This window comes from Xenopus laevis, chromosome 9_10S, assembly GCF_017654675.1.
Source record: "Xenopus laevis strain J_2021 chromosome 9_10S, Xenopus_laevis_v10.1, whole genome shotgun sequence".
NCBI classification, from domain to species: domain Eukaryota; kingdom Metazoa; phylum Chordata; class Amphibia; order Anura; family Pipidae; genus Xenopus; species Xenopus laevis.
Window position 1 is genome coordinate 114444281 of NC_054388.1, and position 22304 is coordinate 114466584.

At 42.1% G+C, this 22304-nt stretch overlaps 2 protein-coding genes across 5 annotated transcripts in view; one reads left to right on the plus strand and one right to left on the minus strand.

Annotated features, from left to right (window-relative positions):
* LOC108704314 (oocyte zinc finger protein XlCOF7.1-like) overlaps window positions 1-22304 on the plus strand; it is a 224937-nt gene that overhangs the window by 38302 nt on the left and 164331 nt on the right. The window lies entirely within an intron of this gene.
* znf182 (zinc finger protein 182) lies at window positions 16898-21478 on the minus strand. 3 transcript variants are annotated; one of them, XM_041577878.1, is made up of 6 exons: window positions 20923-21478; window positions 20267-20437; window positions 20026-20163; window positions 19813-19936; window positions 17418-18669; window positions 16898-17344 (listed from the first exon to the last, which is right to left on the minus strand). In XM_041577878.1, the coding sequence occupies exons 2-6, from the start codon at window positions 20399-20401 to the stop codon at window positions 17152-17154; spliced, it is 1842 nt and encodes a 613-aa protein (XP_041433812.1). In that variant the 5' UTR covers window positions 20402-20437; window positions 20923-21478; the 3' UTR covers window positions 16898-17151.

The following is a 22304-nucleotide window of genomic DNA, read 5'->3' on the forward strand; positions in this document are numbered from 1 at the left end:
TATTAGTAACAGTGCGATAAAATAGGTCTCTGGAAGGAGTAGTGACTTGGTTATAGCAGGTATAGTAGGGAGAGATGCGTAGGAGGGAGGCCCCAGATAACCAGTGGATAATAGTTCCTCTGGAAGGGAGTTAGTGAACTGTGAATAGCAGGTATAAGTAGGAGAGAATGCTGGGCATATAGTTAAACAGTAGGGGAAAAAAAATTAAAAATAGTCTCTGGAAGGGAGTTGGAACTTGTGGAATAGCAGTTTGAATTATAGGGAAGTGGTGGCTATAATAACCAGTGGATAATAGTCTTCTGGGGAAAGCGAGGTGTGACTTGGGGATAGCAGGTATAGTAGAGAGATGGTTTGGAAGTTTTTGGTCTGATAGTAACAAGTGGATAATAGTTCTCGGGGGAGGAGTTGACTGGTGGGATAAGCAAGGTAAGTAGGGGAGAGATGGTGCTAGAGTAAACAGGGTGAGATAATAGTCTCTGGGAAGGGGACAGGAGTTGTGACTGGTAGGTGCATAGCAGGCCATAGTAGTGAGGAGATGGGTGTCTATAGGCTAACAGTGGATAAATAGTCTCCTGGGGAAAGGGACGTGGGCTGCTGGGATAGGCCAGATATTTATAGTAGGGAGAAGATTCAGTGTTAGCCCATAAGAAGTAACAGTGATAAATAGTCTCTAGGAAGGAGTGTTACTGTGCGGATAGCAGGCTATAAATGTAGTGAGAGATGGTGGGTCTATAGTAACAGTGATAATAGTCTCTGGGAAGGAGCATGTGACTGTGGAAACAAAGCAGCTATTTAGTTAGAGAGATTGTGTTCATTATAACAGGGAAATAGTCTCTGGGAAGGGAGTTGTGACTGTGATAGCATATAAGGGTAGGGGAATAGATGGTGTCTAGAGGTTAACAGTGGATAATAGTCTCTGGTGAAAGGGAGGGGGACTGTGGGATAGCAGGTATAGTAGGGAGAGATGCGTGACTCCATGTCAATAAATGGCAAATCAACAAAATGGTTAATAAGACAACATTAGATTTGTGTGGTGCCAGTAAAAATATGTTACTGTACTATAACTGTAATAATTAATAAGTTAGTTAATGACTGTAATATATTTACATTAAGTACAGTTAAGTGAGAAAGGCAGCTCTCTTTATGCACATAATTTTTTTGCAGTTACCACCCAATATATGTGTGAATGAGTACAAAACCATTGTGTGTTTACATGTGGGCTAGCGCTTTGATTTTTTTTGCCCGGGCTGCTTTTACTTCCAGTCGGCCCTGATGACAGTCCACAGCGAGAGTCCCAGAATGCACGACAAGTCACAGCGAAGAGAAGGCCCAGAATAAATCATGATTGCACATTCTAGAGTCCCCAGAAATTTCATGACAGTCACAGCGAGAGTCCCAGAATGTCACTACAGCACAGCGAGGAGTCCCCAGAATTTCATGATTCACATCTAAGTCCCCAGAATTTCATGATTCACATCTAGAGTCCCCAGAATTTCATGTCACAAAGAGTCCCCAGGATTTCATGATCACATTTGAGAGTCCCCAGGATTTCATGATTCACTCTAGAGTCCCCAGAATTCTATGATTCACATCTAGAGTCCCAGAATTTCATGAGTCACATTAAGAGTCCCCAGGATTTCATATGAGTCACATTGAGAGTCCCCAGGATTTTTCATGACAGTCACTTAGAGTCCCAGAAAATGTCACTACAGTCACAGCGAGAGTCCCCAGAATTTCATGCTTCACATCGAGAGTCCCCAGAATTCATGAGTCCCATTGAGAGTCCCTAGGATTTCATGAGTCACATTGAGAGTCCCCAGAATTCATGACAGTCACAGTGAGAGTCCCCCAGAATTCACGGACAGTCACAGCGAGAGTCCCCAGAATGTCGACAATAACAGTGAGAGCTCCAACATTTCATGACAGTCTCAGTGAGAAGATCCCAGCGTTTGCTATGGGGGTAAATTGGGTTGCCACCAGCTGGCATTTCAAAGGGACCAGCTCCCAATCCCCATATTTTGCCAGAAGTCCTTTCTCTTTATATAATTGGGTTCACCTAATCATGTTGCTAGATCACTATTTGTCATTTTGCCAACTCCCCAATCAATCCAGCACAAACACCTATATACCTTGACCACAACCCTAAGTACAACAACACAAAAGGCTTTCCTTCCGTCCCTGATCCAGGCTGAGAAGATTAAGGCTGTGCCTTGAGGATACATGAGCAGACTTGCAGAGTGACAGTGCAAACACTTAAACCCATGGGTCGGTTCTGCCATGTCTCCTGATGCTCTTATGTATGGATGGAAGCTCCCTACACACGCACAGCAGTGGAACTGCAACTCCACAGGCCCCACAGCCGTCAATAGCTCCACAATGATAAGGACCCTTCATAAACGGTACAGACAACAAAAACAAAATATGAGAGAGAGACAAAAGAAAAATTATGATAAAAGTACAAAACCACTTGAAAATTTACACATTGGAGATGAGGTCAGGAATTTGGAATGGATCTACCTGGTGTGAAAAAGCCTCAAGTGCTACGCCTAGTCGCACCTCGTTTCTTATGAGGTTAAAAAACAAGTGATTGAAAAATTTTAAGGCGAAATAGAAGGCATTTGTATAAAATCCCAAAAAATACCCAAGCGGTGACTCATTCAGATGGTCAGCATTGTAATCAGTCAAGAGAAGCACAGGATCAGGATTGGATTCAACATGGAGCAGCATCTACCAGTGGATGCTTACTGGCCAGAGGAACATACAGCGAAGAGATGCCGAAGGAAATAAACAGGTGCCAGTAGATACACCGAGAGGAACAACCAGATGGACATATCACAATCCTTTCTGAGAGATACTTCACCCATTCAAGGAACAAGAAAACTCAGATCAGTCCACAATTAATACACATAATACAAACTGGCAATAACCAGGCACAAACCACTTACTCATGGAGTACAAACACGTTATGGCCGGATTATCAAGAAACCATCAAGACTAGTTGAACAGTTTAAAGTGACTTGGTCAGTTGCCAACAGCATTATAAGTGTAGGCAAACCACCTGTACTAAGTTCCAACTATTTCGATAGGTTGTTTTTATTACCACCATTTGTTGAAATGTTTAAAAAGGGAAGGATGTGTTGATAATTGTTGATGTTATAAAAGTTTGTCAGAACAAGGAAGCAGCGGGCGGGGGTCAGCTCACAGGAGATGAGAGTGAGTTGCACAGAGATACATGCTTCCTTGGTGCACTGTATTTGAATAAATAAGTTGCTGCTGCAAACTCAGAATCTGGTTATTAAAGCATACAACAAACACTCCCTTCCCCCACAGAGGGCATTTTTATGTAGTTCAGCCATGTGTCTTACACCAGCACTGACTGTGGCAAATACTAAGTTAATGATGAGGTTCTTGGCAAGCCTTGGAACTTGACTGGCCCGGAATTCAGCATAAGTATTTGTCTCTGATTGACATGAGATCCACTAGAGCAAATCAGTGCAATCACCACACATAACTATGGCCTAAAAACTCACACACATGGGTATTTCTTCACCTAGTCCTGTGCTGTGCCTTTTTGTGTGTGTTCCATTGCATAACAGACCAAAATTCTATCCTATAGTAATAGTACCCAATACACCACACTGAACCTCCACAGATACACCACTGCTTGTTCCATCACACCTGCATTTGGCAGATCATTGTTCATGCAGTGGGTACTTCACCATACAATGCGTTCCCAAGTGGTGAAACATAGAAAAAATACAACTGTATAAGATTTCACAATTGAATACGCCCTTGTATAAGAGCCCTAACACAGATACTGGATATACCTTTATCCAGGTTTCGGGAACACTCTGGATACTGTAAACCAGGGATCCCCAACCTTTTGAACCCGTGAACAACATTCAGATGTAAAAAGATTTGGGGAGGAACACAAGCATGAAATGTTCTTGTGGTGCCAAATAAGGGCTGTGATTGGCCATTGGTAGCCCTATGTGGATTGTCAACCTATATTGAGGCTCTGTTTGGCAGTGCACCTGGTTTTTATACAACCAAAACTTGCCGTTCCAAGTTCTGGAATTCAAAATAATCACCTGCTTTGAGGTAACTGAAGCAACATCCAAGGGGGTTGGGGAGAGCAACATGTTGCTCACGGGCTACTGGTTGGGGATCACTTTGCTGTAAACTGTATTTTACTCAAAAAGTTCTTAGAAGACAATTTATAATTTGAGTTGGAGGTGTTTCCTTTAACATTCCACTTAGGCAGCAGCCAAAAGGTTAGTATCTTATTTAAAGAGAACCATCCGTTATCTAAAATGAAATTATAAGTAGTTCACAACTGTTATGTTTACTCATCACTAGATTTGTACAGTTTACTGGTTTCTCTTCTGTGTGTAACTGGGAATGGAGCAGTAAGCTGGGAATGATGCATAAAACATTTCCCCACATTCATTACAATTAATGGTTTCTCTCCTGTGTGAATTTTGAGAGATTGTAGTTGAAGGTCTGAGCGACGGATAAAAAACATTTTCCCACATTCAGAACAGGAAAATGGTTTCACTCACACAAAAACTGTGTGAATCATTTTATGGGAATAAATCCTGCACGATCACCGAAAATTGCCCCATTCAGTACAAAGGTATGGTTTTCTCCTGTGTGAATTTCTGGAATGAACGGCAAGGTCTTGTCGACGGGTAAAACCTTTTTTACGCATTCATAACAGCAAAAATGGTTTCTCTCCTGTATGAATACTTTTATGTGAATTAAGGCCTGCAGGATCACTGAAACATTTTCCACCATTCAGTAACAAGGGTATATGGTTTCTCTCCTGTGTGAATTCTGAAATGAACAGTAATGGGCATATTTATCAAGGTCGAATTTCATATTGAAAAACTTCGAAATTCAAATTTAAAAAGACCAGCTGAAATGAAGTCAAAGTTTAATTTTGGTTCGAATAGGTCAAGTTTTCGATCAAATAGGTCTGTTTTTGTTTGAAATCGAATCATACGAATTGAAGGAACAGCGCGTTCGATCGAATTCGATGCAAAAGTTTACCCCAAAAAAAACTGTTGATTTTTCAAAAGTACGCCAATTGACTACAAGTAGGTTCTAGGCGGTCCCCCATTAGGCTAAAACAGCAATTCGTCAGGTTTTAAATGGCGAATGGTAGGTCGAATTTTTAAAGAGACAGTACATGATAAATTCCAAAATCGAAGTTGGACTATTCCTTAGTCGAAGTACACAAAAAAAATAGCTTTAAATTCACATTTATTTTTTATTTGAAAATTCACCTCGAACCTTTGATAAATCTGCCCTAAGATCTTGGTGATGGGTAAAAACATCCCACATCAGAACAGAACAATGTTCTCTCCTGCGTGAATTTGTTTGTGGCTTATAAGCTCTCCATGATATCGGAAACATTTCCCCACATTCAGTACAAGTGAATGGTTTTCTCGCCCGTATTATGACTTCTGAGAGGAACGGTAAGCTGTTATACACGTGCAAAACATTTCCCACATTCATTGCAAGTGAACGGTTTCTCCCCTGTGTGTTGTTTTTATTATAAATCAGTAAGATGTGAGCGACAGGCAAAACATTTCCCACAATCAGAACAAGAAAATGGTTTTTCTCTCCTGTGACGTACAAGGTCTGAGCACATGTGAATGTGTTTTTTCTTCTTTCAGAAGGCAGCGTGTCTATCAAGATCTGAGTGATGTGCCAAAACATTTCTCACATTGAGTAAAGGTTGAAATCTAAAGGTTTCTCTGCTGCTGAGTCTGAGATGTAAGTTTAAGGCCTGTGTGAAGATTTTATGCATATTAAAGCTTGAAGGATCTGGTTTATCCTCTGTGTTTTGCACCTAGTGAAGCAGGGCCGGACTGGGAGTAAAAAAAGCAAAAAAAATCATCCAAAGCAGCCACACATGTAAAACACACAATGGTTTTGTACTCATTCACACATATATTGGGGTAAAACTGCAAAAAATATGTGCATAAAGAGCTGCCTTTCTCGCTTAAACTGTACTTATTGAAAAGGTGGCAAACCCTATCCAGATCTGTAAGAACTACTACATGTGCTTGAAGGTCTTGTTTGGGGCATGAACGCCTAGGCACCACATCATTGGTGGGCAAATTCTACTTTTATGCAGTGCTGCATTGGCTATATCTTTATAAGTTTGACTACTCCTGAAGACTAAGGGCAAAATTCACTAACATTCGTAGTTGCACCTGGGGCGCAACTTCGCTGCACTTCGCCAGGCGTAGTTTCACCAGCGCTCCGCAAATTCACTAAAAATCCGAAGTTTGCGCAGAGGGGGTAGCGAAGATTGCGAAGTTGCGCTAGCGTTGATTGCTAAGTGAAGCGAAGCTAATTTGCATACGGCGCCAAATTCAAATTTTAATGGAGAATACGTATCAGCACTACAAATGGCTAGAAAATCCTTCAAAACATCAAATAAAAATTTTATTTGCCCCTCCTACACATGTGCCCCTGTATAGGTAAGTTGCCATGAGTCAGGAAATGTAGGGGGAAGGAGGGGAGCCCCAAAAAATTTTCGATCTTTTTCAGCCTTATCACCCATAATATAGAAAAACAACGCCAGCGTTTTTGGGACTTAGAAAATTTTGACTTTTTTTGAAAAACAATCCCTATCTACTTTATTGCGCTTCGCCAGGTCTGAGGTGGCGAAGAAGTCTAGCGTAAAAGGTAGCGTTCAGTACACTGCGCGCGTTATGAATTTGCGTAGTTACGTCCGTAGCGAAAATTCGCCAGGCGTAAGGGTGCGAAGTAACACTAAGCGAAACTAAACGCCAGCGTTCGTTAGTGAATTTGCGAAGTAACGAAAATGCCAAACGCTAGCGAATTAACGCTACGTTCAGTGCATCGGCGCTTAGTGAATTTGCCCCAAAGTGCTGTGAGTAGTTCCATGAGAATCCAGAACAGTTAAAAATAAAGTAATCAACCTTAAAGGACACATGCCAGTTCCAGCAGTTTAAAAACACATGCATGATTCCCAGCTGAGTGGGTGGCAAAATGTTCAAATGTGATTTTTAATAGACACAGTAATGTTCTGATAACCAATTCAGCCCACCCAAGCTCCCACACCCTTTTGTTGTATTGCCAAGAAAGTCCTCCCTCTGCCTTTCAGTGAGTGTTGGAAGCAGTGAAAACAGACCTTTCTGCTGTGCTGTCTCTTGTTGGTACTTCTCCTAATAATCAGCTCTCTGCTGGCAGGCTGCAAACAGCAGACCGTTTCTAATTGATGCTCACTCTGGCAATCCCACTGATCATGTCTGCTTGTCTGGCAAAGCCTGTTCAGGACTTGTCAGCAGAGAGCGGGTATTAGAGAAAGTACAACAGGAGACAGCGCGGCTGCAAGAGGTCTGTTTCACTGCTCCACACAGTCAGGGAAAAGGGCCAGGAAGGGACTTGCACGGGGCAGTTGACTCCCCGGACAGTAGAGCGGCCCACTTAGTAAGAACAGAGCGGCCCCTCGGCCAATTGCCGTACGGGCACATTGTCAGTCCGGGCCTGTAGTGAAGGCCAGTGGGAGGGGGGCAGCCAATTCACAGCCCTGCAGTCACAACAAGCACAGACAGGCTTCAGTTCCCCTATCAATCCTCCAATGCCCACATAGCTTAAGGGGATGATGGAATAAACATTGAATGATCTTTCTTTTTGCACATACTGCTCCTTAATATCCTGGCTCCATAACAACAATATTACTGTTACACTTGAAAGGGGCCTTGCTGCCAAAACAATGTTGTGTGGATGCACAATAAACACTAATTAGAAAGGTATTCTGTTACTTGCCTTTTAATTCACATATTTGTATATTTGAATGTTACTGTGCAACCATCCTTACACTCTGGCTTTCTGATATTTTGTGCCCGCACCCATTACTACCCAGTGGGTGTGGCTGGGGCTCCTCCTTCATTCCTTCCGCATAAAAAAAGTAAAGGACCTTGTTTCCTTTATATGTAGTCCCACTCGTCAAGGAAAAATAGATGGAAACAGTGGATGAGTCCTATTATGGCAACCTGTCACACACTCAATGTTCCATCATCCCCCAGCCAGAGAAAAGGATTATCATCCACTGCTACTAAACAATAAGGGGCCGCTGTAACCACCTCTCAGTCAGCAGCTGTGATGATGTTGGACATGAGTTCCAGGATCTTTTTGTCATTCTTGTTATTTTCCTTCTGTATGACGGAGCCAGGGGCAATGCAGGGCCCCCCCATCATCTGACTCTTCCTAGGAGATGTAGTGCTAAATATTGAAAGGAAGAGAGAATGGTGTTTTGAGCTGCAGAAGACCCCCTTTGTACAGACAGACAGTCTCTTGTCAAGTGTGCCAGTCACAGTGCCCCTCACCTCTCCAGTCAGCAGATAGATCATCATCAGTGTCAGATTCACCATTTCTCTCCTTCTTCCCCCGCTCCTCCTCCTCCTTTTTTATCCTTCTTCTTCTTCCCTTCATCCCTGTGTCACTCGGCTTCCTCCCACATTCCCATTGGCTCCTCATGGGAGGGACTGACCTGGAAGTGGACCCTGGAATTAAGCACTTAACACATTTCTATTACAGGATATTCCCAGCAATATGCCCCAATAGAATTACAGGGGCCAGCACCAACCCCTGTCCCACAGCAATTAGCAGCACGACCCCCAGTCCACAGCAGTAGCAGCAGCGACCCCGCGGTCCCACAGCAAGTAGCAGCACGCGACCCCAGTCCCACCAAGCAAGCAGCAGTGACCCCAGCCCACAGTAGCAGTAGCAGCAGGAGTAACCCCAGTGTGAGACACACAGCCCATAGTAGAGGAGAATGAGGGTAAATGACAGAGGGGGTGCCACGCAAGGTAGGAATAAGGAGGCAGCACATATGGGCAGTATATTGGGTGTGGGGGTCAGTACCTACCTGTGTGGAAGTTCCCAGAGTTCCCTGCTATCCGGCTACAAACCAATTTGTCCCGGGTGCTTGGAGTGGTGGGAGTGAGAAGCGGCTCAGTAAGGGGAAGGGAGACAATTCTTCATATATCTCTGTACCGCACTAATATCTCTCCGCTCCCTTCACACACAATGTATAGATTTACTTCATGACTACCGGGTCAGACATCCGCAAATCTCAGCGGCCTATTAAGTAACCGCAGGCGACCAATCCTATTGTCTTCGTGTACAAAAAAATATTTTCCCCAGCCCCCTCATTCCTTTCCCGCCCCTATGGACTATTCATCCAATTCACATCACTCGACCCTCACAGGACGCGGGAGAGGCCGCAGTGACAATATCGGTTGAATGGAGGGAAAAGCGCAATTCTCTGTCCCGCCCTCTCTTTTTCTTCAGCCAATGAGCACGCGTTCCACGCCCCCTTCTTCCCAGCTACAGGCGGCACAGCAGTTGTGTTGAAGTTGGAGCAGGTCAGTGAAGGCAGAGGCTGTGTGAGTGACAGGCCCCTATATCTATTCACTGGGGCTGAATGTGAGGGTAGAGAAGTGGTATAAAAGGAACATATTCAAGCTGGGGCAGCGTTGTGGGCGGAGCTGAGGAAAACAAACGCCTAGAAAACACTTTCATGGGCCTCACAGTATTATCCTCACTCTCCCCACGGTAACAGCAGAAGCAGCCACTTCCCACATTCACACTGCCCTGTATTATCTGTATTTTATAATCTTGTATTTTATTAGTCTGTATTTAACTCTCTATATCTGTATTTTATAATCTAGTATTTATAAGTCGTAGTATTTTATATCTTAATTTTATAATCTGTATTTTATAATCTGTATTTATTAGTCTAGTATTTTATCGTCTGTATTTTATAGTTAGCTATTATTAGTTCAGTTTTTTATTATATCTGTATTTTATAAGTCTAGTATTTTATAGTCTGTATTTATAGATCTATTATTTATAATCTGTATTTATTAGGTTCTAGTATTTTATAGTCTGTATTTTATAGTCTAGTATTTTATAATCTGTATTTTATAGTTCTCGTATTTTATAGTCTAGGTTAGTGTATAATCTGTATTATAGTCTTTGTATTTTATAGTCTAGTATTTTATAATCTTAATTATTATAGTCTAGTATTTTAATAGTCTGTATTTTATAGATTCTAGTATTTTATAATCTGGTATTTATATCTAGTATTTTATAAATCTGTATTATTTATCTGATTTTATAGTCTAGTATTTTATAATCTGTATTTTATAGTCTGTATTGTTTATAGGTAGTAATTTTATATCTGTATTTTATAGTCTAGTATTTTATAGTCTAGTATTATTAATTAATCCGTATTTATAGTCTAGTAGTCAGTATTTTATAATCTGTATTTTATAGTTCTAGTATTTATAATCTGTATTTATATAGTTGATTTTATAGTCTAGTATTTTATAATCTGTATTTATAGTCTAGTATTTTATAAGTCTGTATTTTATAAGTCTAGTATTTATAACTTGTATTATATCAGTATATTTTATAGTCTGGGTATTTTTATCGGGTAGTTCTAGTATTATTAATCCTGTATTTTTATAGTCTAGTATTTTATAGTCTAAGTATTTTATAAATTCTGTATTTTATAGGTAAAGTCTGTATTTATAGTCTTTCTAGTATTTTTTAATCTGTATTTATAGTCTGATTTATAGTCTAGTTATTTTATTAATCTGTATTTGATTAGTCTCTAGTATTTATAGTCCTATTTATAGTCTATTATTTATAATCTAGTATTTATAGTCTTAGTATTTATTAGTCTAGGATTTTATGTCTTGTATTTAATAGTTCTAGTATTTAATAAATCTGTATTTTTATAGCTCTTCGTATTTTATAGTCTAGCTATTTTTATTAATCGTATTTATAGTCTGTATTTTATAGTCTAGTTTTTATTAATCTTGTATTTTATAGTCTAGTATTTTATAGTCTGTATTTTAGAAGTCTAGTATTTTATAATCATGTATTTTATAGTCTAGTATTTTTATAATTCTTATGTATTTAATCTGTTAATTTTAAGTCTAAGCTATTTATTAGTATCTAGTATTTTGATAAATCTGTTAATTTTATAGTCTGTATTTTATAATCTGTATTTATAGGTCTGAATTTTATTAGTCTAGTTATTTTATAGTTGTATTTTATAGTCTAAGTATTTATAATCTGTATTTTATAGCTCAGTTATTATAATTCTGTATTTTATTAGTTAGTATTTTTTATAGTCTAAGTATATTTAATAATCCGTATTTTAGTTTCTAGTATTTTATAATCTGTATTTATAGTTCTAGTATTTTATATTCTGTATTTATTGTCTGTATTATAAATCTGTATTTTATAGTTACTAGTATTTTATAGTTCTAGGTTATTGTATAATTCCTTTATTTTATAAGTCTTAGAATTTTATAGTCTGTTATTTATAAGTTAAGTATTTTTAAATCTGTATTTTATAGCTAGTATTTTATAGTCTGATTTTATAGTCTAGAAATTTATAATCTTGTATTTATAGTTCTAGTAATTTTATCTAGTCTAGTATTTTTATAATCTAGTATTGTTATAGTCTGTTATTATAAGTTTATAATTTATGATCTGTATTTTATAAGTCTGTATTTTAATAGTCATCTAGTATTTATAACTGTATTTTATAGTCTAGATTTTATAATCTGTATTTTATGAGTCTAGTATTTATAATCTTAGTGCTTATAATATGTATTTTTTAGGGGGCGTTCTTAGTATTGTATAATCCTTATTTATTAGTCTAGTATTATAATAATCCATATTTATTTAGTCTAGTATTTTTTAGTCTAGTATTTATAAATCTGTATTTTATAGTCTAGTATTATAGGGCTTAGTTATTTATTCATTGTATTTTATAGTCTATATTTTATAAGCTCTTATTTTATATCTGTATTTTATAGTCTAGTATTTTATAGTCTAGTATTTATAATCTGTATTTTTATAGTCTTAGTTAATTTTATTAATTCTTATTTTATAGTTCTATAGTATTTATAATCTGTTATTTATATGTTATATAAATCATTGGTTGTTAGGTTTGGCAAGGCTCATTGAGGTCATTGTTTCTGTCCCGTTCACCTTTACACGGTCAAGCAGAGTAGCAATAGAACTTAGGTTGGTACAAAGATATTCCTAAGGAGCGCGACCCCGCTGAAATAGCAGTGAAAGACAAGGCGTGCAGCAACGCTCCCTCAGAGTTTGTACCTCATTTTCTCGCTTCTTCTCCCGGCTCCTCCTCCTCATTTTATCCTCCTTTCCCTTCATCCCTGTGTCACTCGCTTCCTCCCACATTCCCTTTGGCTCCTCGTGGGGGGTATTACGGGGGTTAGTTATGCTTTATATCCAAATGCAGTAATCCGGCACTTTGTCCAATCTTACTATTGCTCAAGACATGAATAAGGACAAGCAATGGTGCCGGCAGGGAGGGGAGACTGACCAGCTAAGTGTATTGGATTGCTCCCCAATGCCTACAATAATTAGGATATCAACTGGCCTTGCAAGACTGGGTCTGTTGTTCCATTTCTCACCCAGTGGGCAGAGGTTCTGGGGATCCTCCTTTATCCCTTCCCTGTAAATGGCCTTGTTCCTTTTTTTATAGTCCCCCTCTTTCAAGGAAAAATAGATGGAAACAGGGATGGTACCGCACTCTCCAGTCAGCAGCTGATGATGTTGGACATGAGTTCCTCTCTCTCTTCCCACTCATTTATGTCCTTCTTCCCCATGTCAGTCACTTCCTTCCACATTCCCATTGGCTCCTTGTGGGAGGTACCTACCTGTGCAGAAGTTCCCAGAGTTCCCTGTTCCGGCTACAAACCAATCGTGAGGTAGGAGTGAGGGATGGCAAGAGTAATCTCTGTACCACACAATTAGCTGTGATGTATAAATCTACTTTATCTTACCAAAGTTAATCATTATATCCGAACAAAGCCAGAGGGCTTTATACTAATTACTGAATTCCTGTTGGTCTGGGGGTAAAAAATATTTTTCTCAATTCCCTAATTCCCTGACCCGCCACCCGATGACTATTCATCCAATCACGTTTGTTGCCCTCATGGGGAGCGTGCAAGGGACTTTTGGGTTTGAATGGGAGGGCACACTTGATACAGCTCGTAGTCTTTGTCTTGCCCTCTCTGCTTTAAGCCCAATGAGAGCCTGTGCCCCTCCAAACTCCTTCACAGCTACAGGCGGCACAGCAGTTCTGGAAAGTGGAAGCAGTTAGGTAAAGGATAAAGGCTGAAATGTCTTCCTGGATGATAGATATTGATGAATTTGCCCCTATATGGTATTTACTGGGGAGGAAATATGAGGGCAGAGAAAACTGGTAATAACAGGAACATGTTCCAGCTGGGGCCAAATTTGAGGGTGGAGGCACAGGAAAAACAAAGGCAAGGGCATACTGAGGAGAAAAGGGCACTTTCAGGGCAGAAAATTGGAGCCACCTCACCTTCTCTGATTTGCCCCTTAAACCTTTCACTCACCAGAATCAAATTTACTAGCAACCCCTGCATTTGAAAAAGACAAATCCTCAGAAATAGCAGAGTATGGGCTGGGGCAAGAATAACCTGAATGCAAATAACAAGATCAGCAATGTGGTTTCTTTATTAATGAGGACAGTTCAGTGCATGTGGCCACTTTGCTGGAAGCACTTGAAAGTTGGTGGGATCAATTGCCAGGGAGTGAAGCACATAATGATTACTGTGGATAATGACATGAAGGCCACATAGTGATATCAGCGCAATCCAATTACATAAGTATGGCCTACAGACTGGTACTGGATCATTATACTCAGGTTTCTAGAAGTTGTAATGGAAATGGAGGGAACTTACCGCCACGGGACATCCAAGATGGCGACCTCCTGCTCCACCATGCGGTCTTCCTGGTCGCAGTGTGGACTGCGTCAGAAACGTGTCGCCCAAGGATTGGTCGCCGGCGACGGAATGGACGCCGGCGTCAGAAATGTGCGTCGGCGTCAGAACACCAACGTGAGGACGTCGGCGTCATGACGTCAGCGCGTCTAGTTTTTGGCGCCAAACTATGGACTATTTAATCTATTTGCCCATACTGTCATTGCCCAATTATGAGGTCTATCTTGTATAGTTCCTGGGTGCGATTTCTTGCTATTTGGATTTCTCCGTGTATTGACTTATTGCCTGTTTAACGATTCTGATTCTTTGCTGCCTGTACCGACCAATTTGGCCTGCTTTTGACCATTCTTCTGATAAACCCTTTTGTACTGCGAACTTGGTGTGTTTTTGTCTCCTCCTTGGTCCACACTACAACAGAGCCTTCGGGCCCTCACAGTATAATTGGGCCATGGACCCTTCTGAGGAGCCTCAAGTTCCTACTGATGTCGGCAGAGCTGTTCGTGGATTGGCTTCTCGCATGCAGACCTACGAAGCCCAACAAACCCACTTCGGCCAGGCACTAGAAGCAATCCTGGAGAAATTGTCTCCAGTGGTTCCAGATCCTCTGCCTATTCCTGCTACTCCGCTCCAGGTTTCCGAACCTCGCATCCCTGCACCTCCTCTGTACAGCGGTGATCCGGAATCATGCCGTGGTTTCATCAACCAGTGTGAGATCCAATTCACCCTGCTTCCAGGTCAGTTTGTCTCGGAGCGAGCGAAGGTGGGCTATATCATCACGCCGCCTGCAAGGGAAAGCTCTGGAGTGGGCTTCTCCTCTCTGGGAGAAGGAGGATCCGGTTATTGACGATGCCAAGGCCTTCATCCATGACCTTCGCACGGTGTTCGATGCTCCTGGTCGGGCTACCTCTGCCTCGGCTCGTTTATTTCAGCTGCAGCAAGGGACTCGTTCTGTTCCGGAATACGCCATCGAATTCCGCACTCTTGTGGCTGAAACTTCTTGGAATAATGATGGTTACCATGCTGCCTTCTTCATCGGCCTGGCAATGCGCATCAAGAATGATCTTGTATCACGGGAGATTCCTTCTCGCTGGGAAGATCTTGTTGCGTTGGCTGTGAAAGTTGACACCAGACAAAGGGAGTTCCAAGTCGAACTTGACAGGGAACGCACTAGGAAGTTTTCCAGGTTCCAACCCACCCTGGCTCCACGCTTCCAAAGACCCTTACTCTCCAGTCCAGCTTCCAACCTTTCTTCTCCGCCTCCTGCGACATCTGCTACTTCTTCTTTACCTCCTGAAGAACCAATGCAGATTGGACGGGCACGTCTTTCCGAACAGGAGAAGCTCCGGAGAAGGGCTGCCGGGTTATGTCTCTACTGTGGGGGAAAAGCCCACTTTCGCCCCATGAACGCCCCAGTGAAGCCCGGGAAACTCCAGAACCTAGGTAAGATTGGGGAGACTTACCTGGGTGGAATTTTTCATTCTCCCCATTCCTCTGCTCAACGTTTTCTCCTTCCTATACAAATCCAGTTCGGCTCCAAGAAGATCCTTTCTCAAGCCTTCCTCGATTCTGGCGCTGCGGGCAACTTCATGGATCGAGCCTTTGCCGGTAAACATGCTATACCGCTCCAACCCTTGGCAACCCCTCTTCGAGTCCTGGCGATCGATGATCGTCCTCTTTCTTCTGCCATCATCTCGCAGTCTAGTCAGGAACTTTCTTTCAAGGTGGGCACTATGCATTTGGAAAGACTGTCTTTTCTTCTTATCGATTGCCCTTCCACTCCTGTTGTCCTGGGATTACCGTGGCTGTATGTTCATAATCCAGTCATTGACTGGTCCACCACACAAGTGTCCCGTTGGAGCTCATTTTGTCTACATAATTGTTTACCTGCTGTTCCTGTTGTTAAAGTTTCTTCGGTATCTTCAAATTCTTCTCTTCCTCCTGTGTATCAAGCCTTTTCCGATGTCTTTGATAAGAAATCCGCTGAGATTCTCCCACCTCATCGTCATTGGTCGACGATCATAAGGAATTCGAAGTCAAGAGAATCTTGGACTCTCGTATTTCTAGGGGCATTCTTCAATACCTTATCGAATGGAAGGGGTTCGGTCCAGAAGAGTGTTCCTGGGTGAGAAGTTCTGACATTCATGCTCCTGTCTTGGTCCGTAAGTTCCACAGACTTTTTCCTTCTTCCCCAAGCCTCGGTGGTCCTGAGGCCCCCCCTAAGGAGGGGGGTACTGTAATGTAAATGGAGGAACTTACCCCATGGGACATCCAAGATGGCGACCTCCTGCTCCACCATGCGGTTCTTCCTGGTCACAGTGGGACTGCGTCAGAAACGTGTCGCCCCAGGATTGGTCGCCGGCGACGGAATGGACGCCGGCGTCAGAATGTGCGTCGGCGTCAGGACACCAACATGAGGACGCCGGCGTCATGACGTCAGCGCGTCTAGTTTTGGCGCCAAACTATGGACTATTTAAATCTATTTGCCCATACTGTCATTGCCCAATTATAGGTCTATCTTGTATAGTTCCTGGGTGCGATTTCTTGCTATTTTGATTCTCCGTTTATTGACTTATTGCCTGTTTAACGATTCTGATTCTTTGCTGCCTGTACCGACCAATTTGCCTGCTTTTGACCATTCTTCTGATAAACCCTTTTGTACTGCGAACTTGGTGTTGTTTTGTCTCCTCCTTGGTCCACACTACAACAGAGCCTTCGGGCCCTGACAAGAAGGAAACTAAACAACCTGTAATGAATTAAAAACTGCCATTTAAATTGTTTTTTCATTTTCATGATATTTTCAGTTTTACATGAAGAATGTGAATTTGAAATAGGGTCACCCCTTGCTGTTTTGTCCTTCTGGCAAGGGGTTAAGTTACCAGAGACTACAGGGAGCTCCAATAAAGGGACTATTTTTAAAGATAATATTAATGTTTAGCACCATGTAAAAGCAACACCATATATTAATTACCGTATATACCCGAGTATAAGCCGAGTTTTTCAGCATCCAAAATCTGCTGAAAAAGTCTACCTCAGTTGACACGCGGAAACCAACGTTTTAAAACTATGAATGCTTTATTGGACATGGATTAAAATCACCAGCGGGCAGGGGATGTGCGCTTAACGCGTTTCGTGACCATTCTGTCACTTCATCAGAAGCATGAGTGCCCTCTGTCGGGCTCACACTAAAATAACACGTATAATTAAAATCAAAAAGAAACACCTGAATAAAAAATCACGTAACGTGCATTTGCACTAAGTGGGAAAATATATCATATATCAAAAATGTAAACTCTTTAAGCAGTCCACTTCAGTATAGATACAGATCAAACCAGTCACTACAGGTGTACGGTTTCTCCCCCATGTGAATTCTTTTATGGACTCTAAGGCCTGCACCATCACGGAAACATTTGCCACATTCACTACAGCTGTATGGTTTCTCTCCCGTGTGAGTTCTTTTGTGGCCTCTAAGACAAGCCCGATCGCTGAAACTTTTCTCACATGTATGGTTTCTCTCCCGTGTGAGTTCTTTTGTGGCCTCTAAGACAAGCCCGATCGCTGAAACTTTTCTCACATTCAGTACAAGGGAATGGTTTCTCTCCTGTGTGAATTCGTTTATGAACCCTAAGGCATGCCTGATTGATAAAACATTTCCCACATTCAGAACAGGAAAATGGTTTCTCCCCTGTGTGGGTTCTGTGATGTACAGTAAGACTTGAGCGATCTTTAAAGCCTTTCCCACATTCAGTGCAGGAAAATGGTTTCTCCCCTGTGTGGGTTCTGTGATGTACAGTAAGACTTGAGCGATCTTTAAAGCCTTTCCCACATTCAGTGCAGGAAAATGGTTTCTCTCTTGTGTGGGTTCTTTGATGGTTAGTTAGGTTTGAGTGATGTTTAAAGCATTTGCCACACTCAGAACAAGAGTACGGTCTCTCTCCTGTGTGAACCCTGCGATGTATATTAAGGTCCGAGACACAAGGGAAACGTTTCCCACACTGAGAACAGGGAAATGGTTTTTCTCCTTTGTGAAGCTTCAGGTGTCTGTTAAGATTGGAACGATGAGGGAAATATTTCTCACACTGAGAGCAAGCATATGGTTTCTCCCCTGTGTGACTGCTCTGATGGTCAGTAAGATGCTGACGACGAGCAAAACGTTTCCCACATTCAGAACAAGGGAATGGTTTCTCTTCTGTGTGAATTCTCCCATATGCATGTTCCTCACCCACAAAAACTGAATGAGTTTTCTGATGCCTGGCAAGACCGGCCTTAGTACTAAAATGTTTCTGGCACTCGGAACAGATGTACAGAACTATATTGCCAGTAGGTGTATCTGTTCCCTGTATCTGTTCTGTAAGTTCATTAATTCTGCAATCTGATTGGTTTCCCCCTTCGCATGAAGCTGACAAACTGGTATTTAGGTTGCATCGTATCATTGCAGCAGATGTATTGGTTTCCAGTATTGATTCTGGAGCAGTAATAATTCTCATATCAGAATGGTTTCCTTCATGACATTGCACAACCTCCTCTTTTATATAATTCGCTGAGCTGTTATTCAGGCTGTATCCCATGATAGGAGTAGGTTTATCAGTTCCCTGTATCTGTTCTGTAAGAGGATTAATGCTGCAATCTGATTGGTTTCCCTCTTCACATGAAGCTCTTTCCTCTTTAATCCCATTGGCTGGTGGGGGCTGTTCCACTGGAGAAATTGTGAGATTTTCTTTGGCACAAAAATCTGTTCCTTCAGCCCCAATCTTGCTTGTCTCATTATTATAACATAATGTTCCTCCCAGATCAGATGGAATATCTCTCTTATCTTCATATTCACAGTCTGGGAAAGATACAAACAGAAATAATTTATACATAAATGTATGGATTCATTGTTTCAGGAACTGCAGGCATAGAAGACACAGAAATTGCTGCAGCCCAAATCTCTCCAATGGCTACAATGTTTAGGAGATCAGTGAGTGTTGTCCATCTCTATCCACTTAGGATATTTTCCCCAACCCCTCCCCCCAAAAATGCATTGAAGTCTATAGGTTAGAAAACGCAGCAATTTTTTGACACGCAGCAATTTTTTTCACTCATTTGAATCTGTGGGTATCATTTCTCTGCCAAAACTTGACAAAAAATTGTTGCTCATCACTATTTATTATTAACATGTATTTATATAGCTTCAGCATATTGCGTAGCACTGTAAAGTAAATGTGATTATACAACTACATCACATGAATTATATACATAGAACATATGGAGTTACATACATTACAATCAATACCGGTACAAAAGATGAGGAAGGCCCTATGCAGAAAGAGCTTACACTCTAAAGGGAGTAATACACAAGGTGTGGGAGTGGGCAAGATGGAATTAAGTGGGTGAGAAATGTGGTACTGTATGTGGTGTTGCGTTTGGTAGTTAAGCAGAGTGAGGGGAGGCTTCTCGAAAAAGAAGAGATTTCTTGAAAGCAGAAAGGTTGGGAGAAAGTCAGACAGACCGTGGGAGAGAGTTCTAGAGGAGGGGTGCAGCCCTTGCAAAGTCTTGAATGTGAGCATGTGAGGAGGTAATGAGAGAAGAGTTGAGTAGCAGGTCAGTAGAGGAGCGTAGTAAGTGGTTGGGTGAGTATATAGAGATGAGTTCAGAGACGTAGGGAGGGGCAGAGTTATGAAGTGCTTTGAATGTCAGGGTCATTAATTTAAATTTAATTCTGAGAGGTAGTGGAACCAGGTCAGGGATTGACAGAATGGTGAGGCAGAGGAGGAGCGGTTGCTGAGGTGTATGAGCCTGGCAGCAGTGTTCATTATGGACTGGAGAGGTGACAGTCTCTGGAGGGGGAGGCCAATTAATAGAGAGTTACAGTAGTCTAGACGTGATATGATGAGAGAGTGAATAAGAATTTTGGCAGGAGCTTTCCTTATACACAAACTGCTGCTTAGAATCCTGTCCCCATAGCTTCTGATATTTACCCATTACTTACCCAGTGGGTGGAGCTGCTGTGGCTCCTCCTTTATCCCTTCCTCATAAAGGTCCTTGTTTCCTTTCATATAGTCCCACTCGTCCAAGGAAAAATAGATGGAAACATGATGAGTCCTTATGGCAACCTGTCACACACAATGTTCCAGTCATCCCCCAGCCAGAGAAAGGGATTATCATCCACTGTTACTAAACAATAAGGGGCCGCTGTACCCACCTCTCCAGTCAGCAGCTGGATGATGTTGGACATGAGTTCCAGGATCTTCTTGTCATTCTTGTTATTTTCCTTCTGTATGACGGAGCCAGGGGCATGCAGGGCCCCCCCATCATCTGACTTCTTCCTAGGGATGTAGTGCTAAATATTGAAAGGAAGAGAGAATGGTGTTTGAGCTGCAGAGAGACCCCCTTTGTACAGACAGACAGTCTCTTGTCAGTGTGCCAGTCACAGTGCCCCTCACCTCTCCAGTCAGCAGATAGATCATCTCCAGTGTGAGATTCACCATTCTCTCCTTCTTCCCCCGCTCCTCCTCCTCCTCATTTTTATCCTTCTTCTTCTTCATCCCTGTGTCACTCACTTCCTCCCACATTCCCATTGGCTCCTCGTGGGAGGGACTGAGCTGGAAATGACCCTGGAATTAAGCACTTACACATTTCTATACAGGATTATTCCCAGCAATATCTCCCAATAGAATTACAGAGGGGAACGTGTGGGAGGGACTGAGCTGGAATGAATTATTTCTACAAGACGTTAGTATAGAGGATTATTGGCACAATAACACAAGTAGAACACTCCATACTCATTATTACTGTTAGTCTGATCAGTGACACTGCTGCTATAATTATATCCTAATTACACTGTTCCCAGCACACCCTGCCCAGTGCTCTCTAATGTTCTTCAATAGGAACACTGAATAGAGACACAGAATTTGTAGGCTTAGTATGAGGATTCCCCAGTATAGGGAGAGGCCTGTTCTCATACAATCAACTCATTATTCATCTTTTCTGTCAGACTTTACACAAATATTTTACTGAGAGACATTTTCTCATTCAGGTTCCCAGTGACCGCCCCTATGACAACACTGAATGGTACAGTCTGTTACAATCTATCACTAACCTCACACACACATATATCGCAGATAGTCCGGCCAAGCGCTCGCTCCCGTCGGCCAAAGGAACCGTCACGTGACCTTAGACTTAGTTTCCTCAACAGGAAGGAGCTATGGACTTTTCCGGAAGTTCACGATGTGGGAGAGATGGACTGGAGGCGGATTTATAGTGCGCGCGCAGACTTTTCTATCAGTTTCACTTCCGCAGTGTGCGTTCCATGCCTTTTCAAACCCATTCCCTCTTCGTTCAGTCTTCACCTTGTCTCTCAACCCAATAAAGGCTCAAGTCTGTCAAGTTGTTCAATAATCAAACCCGCCCCTCTGGTATCGGAGCCAATCATTTATTTGGGCGCTTAGTTTTCGCCCGCCTACTGGCTATAAAAACCTTCACTGCGCACTCTTTTTACTTCGTACATCTGATACTGTACTGTGTGTCGTACTGTGTGTCGTACTGTGTGTAACACTGGCTGCTTGTTGTTCTGCGGCTGTTCCTATGAAACAGGAAGGAATTATACAAACTAAACCTTCTTATGGGTAAATACTGATTCTCTCATGTTCTTCTCTGACATTCCTTCTCTTCTACTGTGGCCTCTGTGTTTTCTGCAACAGCCAAGTGATTGTCATTTATGTGCGTCAACTTTTCAGCATTGGAACTGAACCTGCTGGGACTAAGTAAGTATAGTAGCGGACGAGATGTGTCTATACGTAACAGTGGAATAATAGTCCCTCCTGGGAAAAGGAGTGCTGAATGTGGGATAACGGCAGGTTATTTACCAGTAGGGAGATGATGCTGTCATAGTAAGCAGAGTGGATAATAGTCTCTGGGAAGGGAGGTGTGACTGCTGGGGATACGCAGGTATAGTAGGGAAGAGATGTGTCCCTAGTAGTAACAGTGGATATGAGTGCTCTGGGACAGCGTGAGTGTGACTGTGGGATAGAGGTGATAGTAGAGGAGAGAGATATGGTGCCTATAGTAACAAAGTGGGGATAATAGTCCCCTGGGAAAGGGAGTGTGACCTAATGTGGGATTACGCAGGTATGTGAGGTCGAGAGATGGTGCCTATAGTAACAGGTGGACTATAGTCCTCCGTCCTGGGGAAGCGGAGTAGGTGTGACTGTGGGATAGCAGAGTATAGCGGACGTTTACTATAGGACACCATCTCTCCCTACTTATTACCTGCTATTGCACAGTCACCACTCCCCTTCCCAGAGACTTTACCCTCTGTTACTATAGACACATCTCTTCCCTACTATACCTTTGCTACCACAGTCACACTCCCTTCCCAGAGGACTATTATCCACTGTTACTATAGACACATCTCTCCCTACTATACCTGCTATTCCACAGTCAACACTCCCTTCCCAGGGACTATTATCCACTGTTACTATA

Coding starts and splice junctions, on each gene's coding strand:
- znf182 (XM_041577878.1), bottom strand. CDS start 20,401: ATGGGAATGTGGGAGGAAGTGAGTGACACAGGGATGAAGAAGAAGAAG. Junction 19,937..20,025: donor TCCAGCTGCTGACTGGAGAG/GTGGGTACAGCG, acceptor TGTGTGTGACAG/GTTGCCATAAGGACTCATCA. Junction 17,345..17,417: donor AAACCATTCCCTTGTACTGA/ATGTGAGAAAAG, acceptor GAGAAACCATAC/ATGTGAGAAAAGTTTCAGCG.